The sequence below is a fragment of the Oncorhynchus gorbuscha genome, unplaced genomic scaffold, assembly GCF_021184085.1.
Source record: "Oncorhynchus gorbuscha isolate QuinsamMale2020 ecotype Even-year unplaced genomic scaffold, OgorEven_v1.0 Un_scaffold_167:::fragment_4:::debris, whole genome shotgun sequence".
Taxonomy (NCBI): domain Eukaryota; kingdom Metazoa; phylum Chordata; class Actinopteri; order Salmoniformes; family Salmonidae; genus Oncorhynchus; species Oncorhynchus gorbuscha.
In genome coordinates this window covers 90,066-106,174 of record NW_025744846.1, presented here as the reverse complement: position 1 = coordinate 106,174, position 16,109 = coordinate 90,066, and the positions used below count along the sequence as shown (strand labels likewise).

General features: G+C 43.0%; 2 protein-coding genes across 2 annotated transcripts; one reads left to right on the top strand and one right to left on the bottom strand.

The window, feature by feature from the left end:
- Positions 1–1,811: 1,811 nt before the first annotated feature.
- On the top strand, positions 1,812–9,549 carry LOC124017146 (DNA repair protein complementing XP-A cells homolog). The gene is made up of 5 exons (XM_046332543.1): positions 1,812–2,156; positions 5,838–5,943; positions 6,232–6,397; positions 6,791–6,908; positions 7,336–9,549. The coding sequence occupies exons 1-5, from the start codon at positions 1,877–1,879 to the stop codon at positions 7,488–7,490; spliced, it is 825 nt and encodes a 274-aa protein (XP_046188499.1). The 5' UTR covers positions 1,812–1,876; the 3' UTR covers positions 7,491–9,549.
- Positions 9,550–10,081: 532 nt separating this feature from the next.
- saraf (store-operated calcium entry-associated regulatory factor) lies at positions 10,082–13,761 on the bottom strand. The gene is made up of 7 exons (XM_046332542.1): positions 13,550–13,761; positions 12,992–13,176; positions 12,699–12,879; positions 12,273–12,551; positions 11,840–12,083; positions 11,125–11,219; positions 10,082–10,652 (listed from the first exon to the last, which is right to left on the bottom strand). Exons 1-7 carry the CDS (start codon positions 13,614–13,616, stop codon positions 10,627–10,629), a joined length of 1,077 nt encoding a protein of 358 aa, XP_046188498.1. The 5' UTR covers positions 13,617–13,761; the 3' UTR covers positions 10,082–10,626.
- Between the last annotated feature and the right edge of the window lie 2,348 nt (positions 13,762–16,109).

Here is a 16,109-nt window from a genome sequence, read left to right as displayed (position 1 = left end):
TCTTATCCAGAGCAAGTCCATACATTTACATACTAGGTGCTCCATGGGAATCAAACCCACAACCCTAGTATTGCAAGCGCCATGCTCTACCAACTAAACCACATCATCACAAACCACTTGATGTCTCAATGTACTCAATGACTGGATTGCACATTGTATTTCTTCATGGTGATGTAAAGTCTACAGGTACAAACGTAGATGATCAGCTTATGTACAATACAGTAATGTGCATTTACATTAAGGGGTTTGTAAGAATGGTACGTTAATACTGCACAAAAAGTGTTTGTTTCCATGTTATTTGATCAAGAAAAATATTTAATTTGACGTGGATGTTTTGTGTCTTTGGATATAACTTTGCACCTTTTGATGTAGATGTTTGAGGACAGGGTTTTGTTCTTTCTGGATCCCATTAGAATGATGATCACAGAGAAAGGAACAGGGCAACAACTCTTACAATTCCAACTATTAAGTCCTGCAAGATATTGTTCTTAATTAGGTAACTACCTTTTTGCCAAAGCAGAGATGCTGAAATGTTTTTTTTTTGCTTTCACTATAGATGCCTATATCGGTCTGCTAATACTAGTAAAGACCCAGTGCACTACTTTTGTGAACAATTTTTTTTTTTTTATCTTTTTTTTTTGTATTCTGATTTTTCAGGTGGTGCTGCAGCACCCTCAGCACCCCTACTTCATGTGGCTATGCCTGGAATAGCTCAAGAAGGAGGCTAGACTGTTCTGTAGTAGCCAGCGAAGAGTCCAGATCTTAGTCACATCCCTAACCTATGGCGAGAACTGAAAACAGCAGTTGGTGGAGGGCAGCCCTAAAACATTGAAGAATTAGAACAGTTTCCCGCCGAAAACTGGTCCAAATTGCCTGCAGAAAGGAGCAGCAAGCCTATTGACGTCTACAAGACGTATTTGTCAGGAGTTATCTTGGTCAATGGCTGTGCAACCAAGTACTAATAATTTTGCCAATTCCATTTGTCTTTATTTTCTAAATTAAAATTGTAAACTTAAGTTTACAAAAAAAAAAATATATATTTGGCCGCAACTGTATGATTGAATTGTTGACAACACACTATATTATGCAACATAAATGGGTTAAACCCCATTTCATGCCCCATGGGGTTAATAATCAATATTCAGATTAAAGGTTGCCTAGAAAATAATGCCTGTAACAGTGATAAAAACTGCACTTGATGATTTATTATCTCAAAATGTGTTCGGAACATGTGGGAAACATGATTTAAAAACCTAGATCATTTGAAATTCAAGAAAAACATTTTGGGGGATTTTGAACACTACACAACACCTGAATAAGCATTCATTTCAATGTAATTGAAAATGTATGTTTGGACACACAACATTTCCATCGTTTTCTCAAATTCAACGTCAGTCCTCATTTAACAATGCTTACCTACCTATGAAAGCCATTGAAGCAGACCTAAAATAATTTATGTAATATCCTTTTTTACAAGCAAAAATGTTATGCAAATTGCAATTCTAATATGGCATTGCTAATATGAACCTCTTGACTTCTCAACCGCCTGGTAGAGCTCTGTAATTTCCTGATTAAACATAAAGTAGATTTTTTTTAATCTTGTAAATTCTGATTAGAGTTTACAGTGAAATAATTTGTTCAACATTGTTTTTCTAGAAGTGACAGTTAAGGATTAAGATGTGGTTTTGTTTTTGTGCAAAAGCACAGGTGGATTGCCACTCTAACAGCTGTGTACGGGCTAAAAAACAAGATCAAAACATCTCTGCCCTCCTTTCAACCCTGCCAGCTGTCTTTCTGGTAAACATCTTCAATGTATTGCCATTTCCAAGACACTGGAGAGTGTAACAGCTAGCTAGCTCCAGTCCTGCGTTTTGGGATGGATCTGTTGGAGCTCCCCACGCCGATGAATGATCATGCTGCTTCTCCCCCTTCGGAGCCCAAAGCCAAGAGCTGCGATCTGTCCCCCGCTATGAGAGCCAAGATCGAACGGAACAGACAGCGGGCTGTGATGCTGAGGCAAGCCCGCCTGGCCAACAGACCATCGGCAGGAGAAGGGGGTGGAACCTCGGCTAAAGTCGCCAAGACAGTCGACTCTGGTGGAGGGTTCTTCATTGAAGAAGAAGAGGAGAAGCAAAGGAAAGTGGTGCATCAACCAGGTATGTGGGTTTATAGTCAATGAAACATTTCCCGGGGGCTTCAAGGTATCCATATCTGTTGCATTATGTCATCTCTCTCAACTGTCAAGATGTCAGATGTGTAACAGAGAAAGATGCATTTGGTGGTTCATGTGCGCCCTCTTGTGGATTCATGTCATACCACATGCCAGTTGCTGAGTGGAGTCAGTTTCTTTCAATCATTTCTAACACCTACTACTGTAAATAATGCCCATACGAAATTATTTTAAGGCACACGTGACAACCAACCACTATCTGAATGACTAGTGTTTGACGACTATAGCACCTTGGCTAAACTCTCCTCCTAGCACTCTTTCTAAACTGATTATAAGTTATATATGCTGTGTGTGTGTGTGTGTGTGTGTGTGTGTGTGTGTGTGTGTGTGTGTGTGTGTGTGTGTGTGTGTGTGTGTGTGTGTGTGTGTGTGTGTGTGTGTGTGTGTGTGTGTGTGTGTGTGTGTGTGTGTGTGTGTGTGTGTGTGCATTACCATTCAAAAGTTTGGGGTCACTTAGAAATGTCCTTGTTTTTCATGAAAACATACAATGAGTAGCAAAATTAATAGGAAATATAGTCAAGATGTTGACAAGGTTATAAATAATGATTTTTAATTGGAAAAATAATTGTGTCCTTCAAACTTTTCTTTCATCAAAGAATCCTCCTTTTGCTGCAATCACAGCCTTGCAGACCTTTGGCATTCTAGTTGTCAATTTGTTGAGGTAATCTGAAGAAATTTCACCCCATGCTTATTGAAGCACCTCCCACAAGTTGGATTGGCTTGATGGGCACTTCTTACGGTCAAGCTGCTCCCACAACAGCTCAATAGGGTTGACATCCGGGGACTGTGCTGGCCACCATTATAGACAGAATACCAGCTGACTGCTTCTTCCATAATTAGTTATTGCATGGTTTGGAGCTGTGCTTTGGGTCATTGTCCTGTTGTAGGAGGAAACTCCAATTAATCGCCGTCCACAGGATATGGCATGGCGTCGTAAAATGGAGTCATAGCCTTCCTTCTTCAAGATCCCTTTTACTCTGTACAAATCTTCCACTTTACCACCACCAAAGCACCCCCAAACCGACATAACCTGAAAGGCCACTCAGCAAGAAAGAAGCCACTGCTCCAGAACCGCCATAAAAATGCCAGACTACGGTTTGCAACTGCTCATGGGGACAAAGATTGTACTTTTTGGAGCAATATCCTCTGGTCTGATGAAACTGTTTGGCCATAATGACCATCGTTATGTTTGGAGGAAAAAGGGGGGGGCTTGCAAGCCGAAGAACACCATCCCAACCGTGAAGCACGGGGGTGGCAGAATCATGTTGTGGGGGTGCTTTGCTGCAGGAGGGACTGGTGCACCTCACAAAATAGATGGCATCACGAGGAAGGGAAATCATATTTATATATTGAAGCAACATCTTAAGACATTGGTCAGGAAGTTAAAGTTTGGTTGCAAATGGGTCTTCCAAATGGACAATGAACCCAAGCATACATCCAAAGTTGTGGCAAAATGGCTTAAGGACAACAAATTCCAAAGGTATTGGAGTGGCCATCACAAAGCCCTGACCTCAATCCCATAGAACATTTGTGGGCAGAACTGAAAAAGCATGTGTGAGCAAGGAGACCTACAACCTGACTCAGTTACACCAGCTCTGTCAGGAATAATGGGCCACAATTCACCCAACTTATTGTGGGAAGCTTGTGGAAGGCTACTCGAAACTTTGACCCAAGTTAAACCATTTAAATGCAGTGTTATCAAATACTAATTGAGAGTATGTAAACTTCTGACGCACTGGGAATGTGATGAAAGAAATAAAAGCTGAAATAAATCATTCTCTATACTATTATTTTGGTATGTCACATTCTTTAAATAAAGTGGTGATCCTAACTGACCTAAAACAGGGACATTTTACTATGATTAAATGTCAGGAATTGTGAAAAACTGAGTTTAAAGTTTGGCTAAGGTGCATGTAAACTTCCGACTCCACCTGTGTTTATATACACTGCTCAAAAAAATAAAGGGAACACTTAAACAACACAATGTAACTCCAAGTCAATCACACTACTGTGAAATCAAACTGTCCACTTAGGAAGCAACACTGATTGACAATAAATGTTGCATGCTGTTGTGCAAATGGAATAGACAACAGGTGGAAATTATAGGCAATTAGCAAGACACCCCCAATAAAGGAGTGGTTCTGCAGATGGGGACCAAAGACCACTTCTCAGTTCCTATGCTTCTTGGCTGATGTTTTGGTCACTTTTGAATGCTGGCAGTGCTTTCACTCTAGTGGTAGCATGAGACGGAGTCTACAACCCACACAAGTGGCTCAGGTAGTGCAGCTCATCCAGGATGGCACATCAATGCGAGCTGTGGCAAGAAGGTTTGCTGTGTCTGTCAACGTAGTGTCCAGAGCATGGAGGCGCTACCAGGAGACAGGCCAGTACATCAGAAGACGTGGAGGAGGCCGTAGGAGGGCAACAACCCAGCAGCAGGACCGCTACCTCAGTCTTTGTGCAAGGAGGAGCACTGTCAGAGCCCTGCAAAATGACATCCAGCATGCCACAAATGTGCATGTGTCTGCTCAAACGGTCAGAAACAGACTCCATGAGGGTGGTATGAGGGCTCTATGTCCACAGGTGGGGGTTGTGCTTACAGCCCAACACCGTGCAGGACATTTGGCATTTGCCAGAGAACACCAAGATTGGCAAATTCGCCACTGGCGCCCTGTGCTCTTCACAGATGAAAGCAGGTTCACACTGAGCACATGTGACAGACGTGACAGAGTCTGGAGACGCCGTGGAGAACGTTCTGCTGCCTGCAACATCCTCCCGCATGACCGGTTTGGCGGTGGGTCAGTCATGGTGTGGGGTGGCATTCCTTTGGGGGGGCGCACAGCCCTCCATGTGCTCGCCAGAGGTAGCCTGACTGCCATTAGGTACCGAGATGAGATCCTCAGACCCCTTGTGAGACCATATGCTAGTGCGGTTGGCCCTGGGTTCCTCCTAATGCAAGACAATGCTAGACCTCATGTGGCTGGAGTGTGTCAGCAGTTCCTGAAAGAGGAAGGCATTGATGCTATGGACTGGCCCGCCCGTTTCCCAGACCTGAATCAAATTGAGCACATCTGGGACATCATGTCTCGCCCCATCCACCAACGCCACATTGCACCACAGACTGTCCAGGAGTTGGCGGATGCTTTAGTCCAGGTCTGGGAGGAGATCCCTCAGGAGACCATCCGCCACCTCATCAGGAGCATGCCCAGGCGTTGTAGGGAGGTCATACAGGCACATGGAGGCCACACACACTACTGAGCCTCATTTTGACTTGTTTTAAGGACATTACATCAAAGTTGGATCAGCCTGTAGTGTGGTTTTCCACACTCCAAATCCAGACCTCCATGGGTTGATAAATTTGATTTCCATTGATCATTTTGGTGTGATTTTGTTGTCAGCACATTCAACTATGTAAAGAAAAAAGTATTTAATAAGTATATTTCACTCACTCAGATCTAGGATGTGTTATTTTAGTGTTCCCTTTCTTTTTTTGAGCAGTGTAGTTATATAAGAGCGTCTGCTAGTCTGCTGTATGTGATGTAGACAGTGTTGAACTTTTACTGCTCTCTCTGACTGTCTCTGACTGTCTCTGACTGTCTCTGACTAGCCCCTGTGATAAAGGTAGACTACCTGGTGTGTGATGACTGTGACAAGTCGTTTATGGATTCCTACCTCAGCAACGGCTTCGATCTGGCAGTCTGTGACAACTGCAGGTAAAACCAGTGCTCTTCCTTCTTGTGTCAATGACATCAGAACACGCAACTGTACAGATATTGTGTTACTTATATTAGCCTTGTATTTAAGCTTGAAGGATATAAGAATAATAGCCTGGTCCAGATTTGTTTGTGCTGTCTTGCCAACTGGTCATTGTCACACACACCATTATTACCATAGGAGTTGGCAAGACAGCACAAACTGATCTGGGACCAGGTTATAAGAATAGAGGCTGCAAATGAGCTAGTATTCTATATTCTCTTTCCACTATGAATGTTCCCCACCAGAGACTACGAGGTTAAACACAAGCTGATATCCCGTACGGAGGCTAAGCAGCTCTACCTACTGAAGGACTGTGACCTGGACCAGAGGGAGCCAGTGCTGAGGTTTGTCCTGAGGAAGAACCCACACAACCCTCACTGGGGAGACATCAAACTTTACCTCAGGCTGCAGGTAGGATGAGCTCACAGCCATTATTACTGCTTTTAACTCACTGCTTTTCCTCCTCTTGGCTGTGTCTGATGCCTCTTCCAACGTGCTTAGAGAGGAAGATGAGGCAGCAAGTCTTTGGTGGCTAGTGATGTTTTCAGACACAGCCCTTGCCTTCACTTGCCACTGTAGTGTTCCCCTACTATTGTTTACAGCCACCCCATAATGTGTTAGTGGGTCATGGTAATTAGGCAACAAAGAGAAGAAAGCATACAGAGATAGGGAAGGAATACCTAAACTTGTCTATAAGACATTTTTATTATCGTTTTTAAACTTTTTCTGTTGCATGCCCCAATGAACAGGACCCAGGTGTATTTAGGTTAGATCAGTAAACATGATGCTGTGCTCTGTTCCCAGGTGGACAAGCGCTCCTTAGAGGTGTGGGGCTCTGAGGAGGCCCTGGAGGAGGCCAAGGAAGCAAGAGAGGAGAACAGGGAGGTGCAGAAGCAGAAGCGCTTCAACAAAAGAGTCAAAGGTCAGTAACACTGTAATTGTTTTATTTATTAAACATGAATTAAATCGTGGGATTGAGACAGACAATAGGCTTTACAGACAACGGAACGACTGTGTTCGAATCCTCCCTCGGACACGAAGTCCCCTTTTTCTCTTAAAAAAAACTCTCAGAAAGACGCACCCCTAGTAGATGGTAGAAATGTTGATTGTTTTATTTCTTTATTATTGACTTAAAAGAAAAACCTGCACACTGAGCTTGCCAGTATCACTTGAGATTATTCAGTTGATGTATTTTAAGTCAATAATACTGAAACAAATTACATTAAATAAATACAAATTAACCAAATAATTCCCACAGACCTGCAACAAGTAACCTCAAAATGTGTGACTGCTTTCCTTATTTCTGTATTTACAATTTATTATATTACGATTGTCGCCATGGTGGCCAGAGCTGCGTTGTGCGGTGAGGAGAAGCATGTGGACCAAGGGAACCAGTGCTCACCAGCACGAGTACAGCCCTGAGGAACTAGTGGATGAAGAGGAGGATCTCTACAGGAAGGTCTGTAACGCCTGTGGACACGAACTGACCTATGAGAAGATGTAGCCGTGTGTCCTTTAAACCTTATCCCCGGGGGCCCACAGGGGAGTTATTTTTATATGTGGACCACTGTACTTGACACAGGCCTTGAAGCAAGGAGGCCTACCTGAAATCATGTCTCAGCACATGCCATACACAACGCAGACACACATCAATAATTCTCTCTTACAATATGTTGTGCTCCAGAAGCTGGTGATTGCTGTTATACTGTAAAATATGAACTGTTAAGAATTTTAACTACCCTTTTCTATAGACCATTTGTAAAATCATGTAATGCCAAAGATTTGCATGTCTGAAATTACTTTTGAAATTGTAATGAAAAATGCATATTTTTCCATAATGTGATCACTTTTTTGCAATAACTTGGACATTTAGTTGGATTACTGTGGATGGATAAAGACAGGATTCATTCTGGACCGCAGAAGATCCGCGTTGTAGCGGTAAAAATGAACTTGCCTCATTATTCTGAGGTTGGTGGTTCAAACCCCATTTAATATTTTTCACAATTCTAAATATTTAAAGAGAACATTTAAATGTTAGATACATTTGAGGGTCAGATAAGATCTGTGTTCTGTAAATCTGGGCCCATTTTTTCAAAAGTTATCTGATCGGATTTCAGCAATCGGATCGGATTAAATGCATAGAAATAGAATGACCCGATTGCTGAAAGCCGATCACACAATGTTTGAAAAACTGGGCCCAGATGAGTCAAAGCTCAACTGCTTAGCCTTCCCTGAGTAATTAAGAAACAATGTGATGTTGGGAAAATGTGCAGGTGGCTCAGTGCTTAACTGTCTTAGTACACTGAGGTTGTGGGTTCTAATATAGATGTACATTTAGTGCTTTTGACTGTACTTTATGTCAAATACACCAACCTGGTCTCAGAGCATTTCGTATTATTCTGTACGTAAACCCGAGACACTCCATTTCCCATATGTTGTATGGTATGCATTCATTTGTGATGTCCATCTATTTCGTATATGTTAAACCCCGTGGTTCCAGAACAGTAACCAGCAGTGGTTATGGAGGGAAACCTTTGGGAAAAAGTAGTTCCTAAGACTTTAAAATAATACTTTTTAGAGAGGTTTCCCTCTATAAAACGCTGCTTTTTACAGGAGGGGAGAACCTCAGGACTTAACCCCCATTAGTGATCACGATCCACCAGCGAGCGTCAATGCAACCACACTCACAGGCTCTGCCTGGGATAGAACCTACAACCCTGTGCTTATACTCAGAAAGCCTCCTGAGTGGTCTAAGGCACTGCATCGCAGTGCTAGCTGTGCCACTGGAGATCCTGGTTTGGGTCCAGGCTCTGTTGCAGCTGACCGCGACCGGGAGACTCATGGGGCGGCGCACAACTGGCCCAGCGTCATCCGGGTTATGGGAGTGTTTGGCCGGCAGGGATGTTCCAGTCCCATTGTGCACTAGAGACTCCTGTGGCAGGCCAGCCGCAATGCACGCTGACATGTCGCCAGGTGTACGGTGTTTCCTCTGACACATTGGTGCAGCTTGGCTGGGTTGTGTTCCGGAGGATGCACGGCTCCAAGAACACCTGGGGTTTATTCATTACAAAACTTTTTTTTTTTTTGCAACAGAAACCATTTACTCAAACGTTTAGAAAATTAAGTTTGTTCCCTTTCCGTTGTTGTTACATTTGGTTCTTAAACAGTTTCTCAAGACTTGAACACAACCCAGGTGTGGGAGCTTGAACAGACAACAGGCCCTAAGACAACCGACATGGGTGGAACTAGCTGGAGAAGACTACCCAGAACAGAGTGCTCTGTGGGGAGAGTCGTCGCTAGCCTATGCAAGAGCTAGATTCTACCAGATGCGCTGGCCGACACCCGCGTAGCGGTTGTTTTACAGGTGTCGGAACTGTGTGAGACGTCAAATCCACAAGCGGCTCGCGGCATTATACATATCACATTGCTACTGGCTGCATGGCAGTTTCGCGGGGTTCCCGACTCCTATTTTTACAGCTCATTTCCCACCTTGTGCGTGTGTATGTGGGGGCGCATGTGTGAACACGAATGTGTGATGTCATCTACATCTCAGGCTGATAAATTGAGCAAAATAATGCAGAGTTCTATGCGTCATTATTTCTATAGTCTACACTTTCTTTCTTGTTCTGAACTTTTAAAGCGAGTGGGACGGATGTGACTTCGTGACAATGACCACACGAGCAGCTGCTCACCCATTTGACAGCTCCAACGCAGTTACACCTCCGACATACCGCGTAAATAAGTAATACGATCTGCTACGCAGGTTATCCCCGAATTGATTAACTCGAGCCCATAGTTGTCAACCAGCTTCAGTTCGAGGTTGGATACATGGCCTTTCTAGCCTAGTCGTATGGGCCAGACGGCTCTCCCTCAGACACTGGTTAGAATCAAATCAGAATGCAAACACAGCCAAACTCTGTACAGGTCAACTAGACAAAAAGGCCACACTTCTGATCTTTACCACAACTCACATTTAGCTTTCATCCAAATTGTGCAGAGGGATATTAATGTCCGAAACTTCTAAAATCGTCATGAATAAGAGAACATGATCAAACACAATCCTCAATACATTATCAAAATAATTTCTACAGTAAACATGTTTTGTTTGTTTTTAATACAAGAAAGAAAAGCCTTATACATACGACCAGCTGAGAAATTCCACAGAGGTTGTCCTACAATTTAAAACAGTAACACGTGACTGTACTCGTATCACACTGCCATTGAAGAACACATTCACAGCAGTCTGATACACAAACCAGAAAAACATTTATACATCATTCCTTCTGAAGGAATTTGAGAAATTACCTTTATCAACTAAGCATCAAGGAAATATGTGTTAAATTCAAAACAAGTTAAAACCATTGAAACATTTGCAGTTTCAGGACACGGGTGGCCATACAGGTAAGATGGATCAACGGTTAGTGGATTATACATTCGTATCCCACAGACACGGAACATTTAAGAGTTCTTGAGTCATTCATCTTTTAAATATCAATCATTGTAATATTGACAATTCCACAGCAACCCGACCAAATTAAGTACAGACCACTATATGCTTGTCCCAGATCCCTGATGACATCACTTGGCTTTCTTCTGGCATCATGGAAAGCTGCCAATGGCCTCCTGCCCATCTTCGACATCTATCTTCTCTTGGTCCCTCCAAAGCCTGACAAAAAAGGAATCAGAAAGCCACCCTAAGAAAAACTCCCGTAGAGGCAGGACATGGGACAGAGTAACCGTGTGGAAGAGTAACCGTGTGGAAGAGTAACCGTGTGGAAGAGTAACCGTGTGGAAGAGTAACCGTGTGGAAGAGTAACCGTGTGGAAGAGTAACCGTGTGGAAGAGTAACTGTGTGGAAGAGTAACTGTGTGGAAGAGTAACTGTGTGGAAGAGTAACTGTGTGGAAGAGTAACTGTGTGGAACTGAGAATAACTTAATGAAGGAGTCATACAAACATATGTTATACTGTATCCACACAAACGTTTATATTTTAGATGTCTAAGATTTTACAGATATACACAATTTCTCAAGATGACTTGACTGATTTGACTAAATTGGACAGTTTATAAAACCACACATCAGTAAGTACGTACATAGATGCTCTGGCTACATTAGTTATAGTAGTTGGGCAGCAGTACCTGAAGCAGCACGTGTTCCGGTGCTAGGGGCTGGGGTCGGTGGTGATCTGGGTGCAGAGTAGTTTGAGTGGGTGTTTGTGTACGGCGTCTGGCTTCTACAATAAACAGGGACATGAAAAAAAACCACAACTTTAGCTGAAAATCTGAGTATTTGTTTTTATTATTATTATTATTTTTATGTCTAGTGATTGTCATGTTGGGCTCCCGAGTGGCACAGCGGTCTAAGGCACTGCATCTCAGTGCAAGGGGCGTCACTGCAGTCCCTGGTTCGAATCCAGGCTGCATCACATCCGGCTGTGATTGGGAGTTCCTTAGGGCGGCGCACAATTGGCCCAGCGTCGTCCGGGTTTGGCCGACAATGTAAATAAGAATTTGATCTTAATTGACTTAACTAGTTAAATAAAAAAATAAAATGTCCTACCCTTTCTCTAAGCCGACACTACCTGCCCATCCCTGTATAACCAATCCTTCCCCAAGATGGGTCAACGACACCGTATCAAGCCAAACCAAAAGATATGCTCACACCAGTGTTTCCCCAACTCCAGTCGAGTGCCTCAAACAGCACGCATTTCTTTGTAGCCCCAGACAAGCACACCTGATTCAACTTGTCAACTGATCATCAAGCCCTCAATGAGTTGCGTCTGTCCAGGGCTACAACATGAATGTATGCTGTTGGGAGGACTGGAGTTCAGAAATACTGGATTATACCACTGACCTTTGGCTCCCAAACAGATAACCGAGGACTCCTCCAGTCCCCATCCCAGTCCAGAATCCATTCCCAGTTCCTCTAGCAGCACGGGCCCCCGCAAAGTGCTGCTGCTGCTGTCCGCTGTAGTCACTGCGGAACCCGTACCCAGGGTTGGCACCGTAGCCAGCAGAACCAGCATATCCTCCGGCAGAACCGGGGAACCCGGAAGCACCGGGGAACCCGGAAGCACCTGGGTAACCTGAAGAGGAACCTAGGATAGAGAAAGATACCATTTATGATCAGTGACAGCCTGGTCCCAGATCAGTTTGTGCCATCTTGCCAACTCCTATGGTCATGCCAATACAGCACAAACTGATCTAGGACCAGGCTACATACCTGAACCATAAATAAAAGCAAGGGTGTGTAAGCAGACGGCGTAGGTGTATAAACTTTAGCCTACCTGTGAAGTCTGGCTTGAATCCAGGTGGTGGTGGCCCATGGGGATTGTGGGTATTGGAGCCGTTATCAGGGAACTGCCCGTCTTGTCCTAGATTCGTTGGTCCACTCAAGAAAAGCTTGTACACACCATAGGCCAGAAACAAGAGCAGAGCGACTACCACTAACCCACTGGAATTTCCTTCCCCTGTTGAACTCTGTTGTCTGTTGTTGCTATGGTGATGCTGGTTGTTGTTGTCTGAAGAACCCTTGAAGAAGCTGGAAGCGAAGTCACTGAAGCCACCTGAGAAATCATGGTTTTGTTCAATGGTATCAAACAGAAGAAAACGTACAGAAACAGGGAGGGAACTTATCCAATAAGACAATCGTTATTGTTTTCCGTCCCATAACGTTGTGAAACATTTCACAACGCTGTGTACTAACAACTCACCTGTTGAGCCATGTGAGCCCCCCTTGTGCCTCCTCTTGCCTTCCTCAGTCAGCTCCAGTGAGTACTCCAGTCCACACGAGCCCTTCAGTATGTAGGCGTCATCTGGATGGCTGAATCCCTCACAGCTGACCTCTATCCGACCAAATTTGTAGGCGTTGTCCATGTCTGTTTTGCACTCCCACTGAAAGTGAAACAAGGATCTGTGCCATCTTGCCAACAGTAATTGGGCTAGATCTGGGAGCAGGCCTAATGTGCTACACCCTTTTCCTCTATCTGCAAGTGTTCAGTCTTACCTGCGCGTCGACTCCGTCCCAGCCTTTGTTTTTGCATTGAACCACTTCAGGAAGGAAGGATCCACAGCCGGCTGAGCCTCCAACACACTGCAGCTGAGGTACAGCGCTACTGCGTCTGGCAGTGGTGTACTTGCCCTTGTACAGGGTGAGTACCTGCACGTCTCGGAGCAAAACACTACCTGGAGCTGTATAGAGAGGAATCATTATTCTCCATTCCAGGCAGTATAAGGCTAAGCAAATAGGCTGATGAACAACGTATGGCAAATTGGCAACCTTCAACAACTTAGTTATGGGTAGAATATGCGCATAATATAATGTTGCCTGAGCCTCCCTTGTATGCATTCTGGATCTTTGATCTTTACGGCACAAAATCAAAAGACCCGCAGCTATTTTTTAATCATGAAAACTAATATCCACCTGCTTAGCTACCCATTTCTGAAATTGGTACAACGAGCAAGAACCATAGATATTTTAGATATAATTTTGTAGCCTAAACGTTTTGCAAGAAAGATAAGATTCTAGAAAGTGAATAGCTATTATGCGGAAATAAACACTGGCCTTCATTCCAACTTCTGATGTGAGCTACAGAGAGGAAAAGCAAAACGACTTGAAGCAATCCCTTCATCGTTGGTATTCTTCCACCAAATCCTTCAGGCGTCGTGGTGTGTAGTCAGTTGTAAATGCTAATTTGAACAATATCCTGGGAAGGAAAAATATATAAATGTACTCGACTGATGAAACCACAACTTCCGGGTGTAACGTCATCTGTTTTGCGCAGGAATGAGCCAATCACGAACAAGCACGACAGGCTATTACGTTCATCGCTCCGTGGCGCCCTCTAGCGTACATATCTAGGTGGCTAATGATGGAAGAGAGGATTATAGTCATGTGATGTATTTTTAGGCCAGGCTAATGGAGATGGTTTTTATCCAGATTACTTTCCTTTTTTGTCCATATAGGCTTGCTCTATGGGTTCTTCAAAATTGGATGTGATATAAGCCCAATGTTCATATGATTGGAATTAATACCAAATATGTATTTGATAAATGTGAAATCAAAAATACTCTGACAAGGTTGTTTGTTTCAGTTATCAATATAATACATTGTCAAAGTGTTACGTTTGGGGCAAATCCAATTAACACATTACTGAGTACCACACTCCATATTTTCGAGCTGCATCATGTTATGGGTATGCTTGTAATCGTTAAGGACTGGTAAGTTTTTCAGGGTAAAAAAAACAAAACCCAATTGAGCTAAGCACAGGCAAAAATAGAAGAAAAACTGGTTGTCTGCTTTCCACCAGACACTGGGAGATGTGTTTTAGATAATACTTTAGTGCCCTGTTAGAAACAGGCTGCATGTTTTGGAATATTTGTATTCTGTACAGCAGTGGAGGCTGCTGAGGGGAGGGAGGAAGGTTCACAATATTGGCTGGAATGGCATCAAATACCTCAGATATTTGGTTTCCATGTGGTTGATACCGCTCCATTCAAGCTATTATTATTATTTGGGGCGGCAGGCAGCCTAGTGGTTAGAGCGTTGGACCGAAAGGTTGCAAGATCGAATCCCCGAGCTGACAAGGTAAAAATCTGTTGTTCTGCCCCTGAACAAGGCATTTAACCCACTTTTCCTAGGCTGTCATTGAAAATAAGAATATGTTCTTAACTGACTTGCCTAGTTTAAAAAACCCATCATAAAAAAAGGCATAAGGGGGTATAAGGTATCCTTACACAAGCCATCCTCCCGGCTTCCTTCTTTTCATTATGTCAATTAGGTTAGTATTGTCCTATCACATCCATTAAACTCTAACTTTTTTTTAAAGTCACCAATGGCCTCATGGTGAAATCCTTGTGCAGTTTCCTTCCTCTCCGGCAACCAAGTTAGGCAAGACGCCAGTATCTTTGTAGTGACTGGGTGTATTGATACACCATCCAAAGGGTAATTAATAACTGCACCTTGCTACAGGGGGATATTCAATGTCTGCTTTTTGTTGTTGTAACCATCTACCAATAGGTGTCCTTCTTTGCGAGGCATGGGAAAACCTCCCAGGTGTCTGTGGTTGAATCGATGTTTGAAAATCACTGCTCGACTGAGGGACCTTACAGATAATTGTATGTGTGGGGTACAGAAATTAGGTAGTCATTCGACAATCATGTTAAATACTATTATTGCAAACAGAGTCCATGCAACTTGTGATTTATTAAGCACATACTTCCTGAACTTATTTAGGCTTGCCATAACAAAAAGGGGTTGAATACTTATTGACTCAAGACATATCAGCTTTTCATCTTTAATTAATTTGTAAAAAAGAAATCGAAAAACATTATTCCACTTTGACATTATGGGGTATTGCGTGTAGGCCAGTGAAAAACAATCTATTTAATCCATTTTAAAAACAGGCTGTAACACAATCAAATGTGGAAAAAGTCCAGGGGTGTGAATTCTTTCTGAAGGCACTGTAGGTCAGTTGTATAAAACATATTTGATATCAGTGTGTCTCTAAACTAGCTGATCATCAGCGGGGAAACAGTGAGTTAACATCTGAACATCTGAACCATCCATACGCTGCTAATTAAAAAGGTTCGGAGGGGGGCATGTCTGTACAGAACCAAAACATAAATAATACAAACACAAAAAATAAATACACAGGAAAAATAAAGTCCAAACTTTTCCACCTACCCACAATACAAATCCATGTTTATCTTCCTGGTTGATATTGTGAGGCAACATTGTATTGGTAAACTAAACGGACGTGAACACATTTGATTGGAAGTGCCATATACATGTCGTGTCCAGGTGTAGCTATGCAAACTAAGTACGATACCACAGATACTGTTTATGCTCACAGTTCAATCAGATGTTGGCTCCTATTCAAGCGTTTCAGAGTAAGGGTGCTGACCTAGAATCAGATCCCCCTTCTTATTCATTATGAATTAAAAGTCAAAACTGATCCTAGATCAGCACTCCTACTCTGAGAAGTGCTTTGAATACCAGCCTTGTTGTTCCTTAGCTAGTAGCTGTTAAAAAGGCAAAGTGAAAACAATACTGTTTGTTCTCTGGTTTACAGACACACAAATAAAACATTAGATACAAAATAAAGAGAAAGAAACCAAAGGTC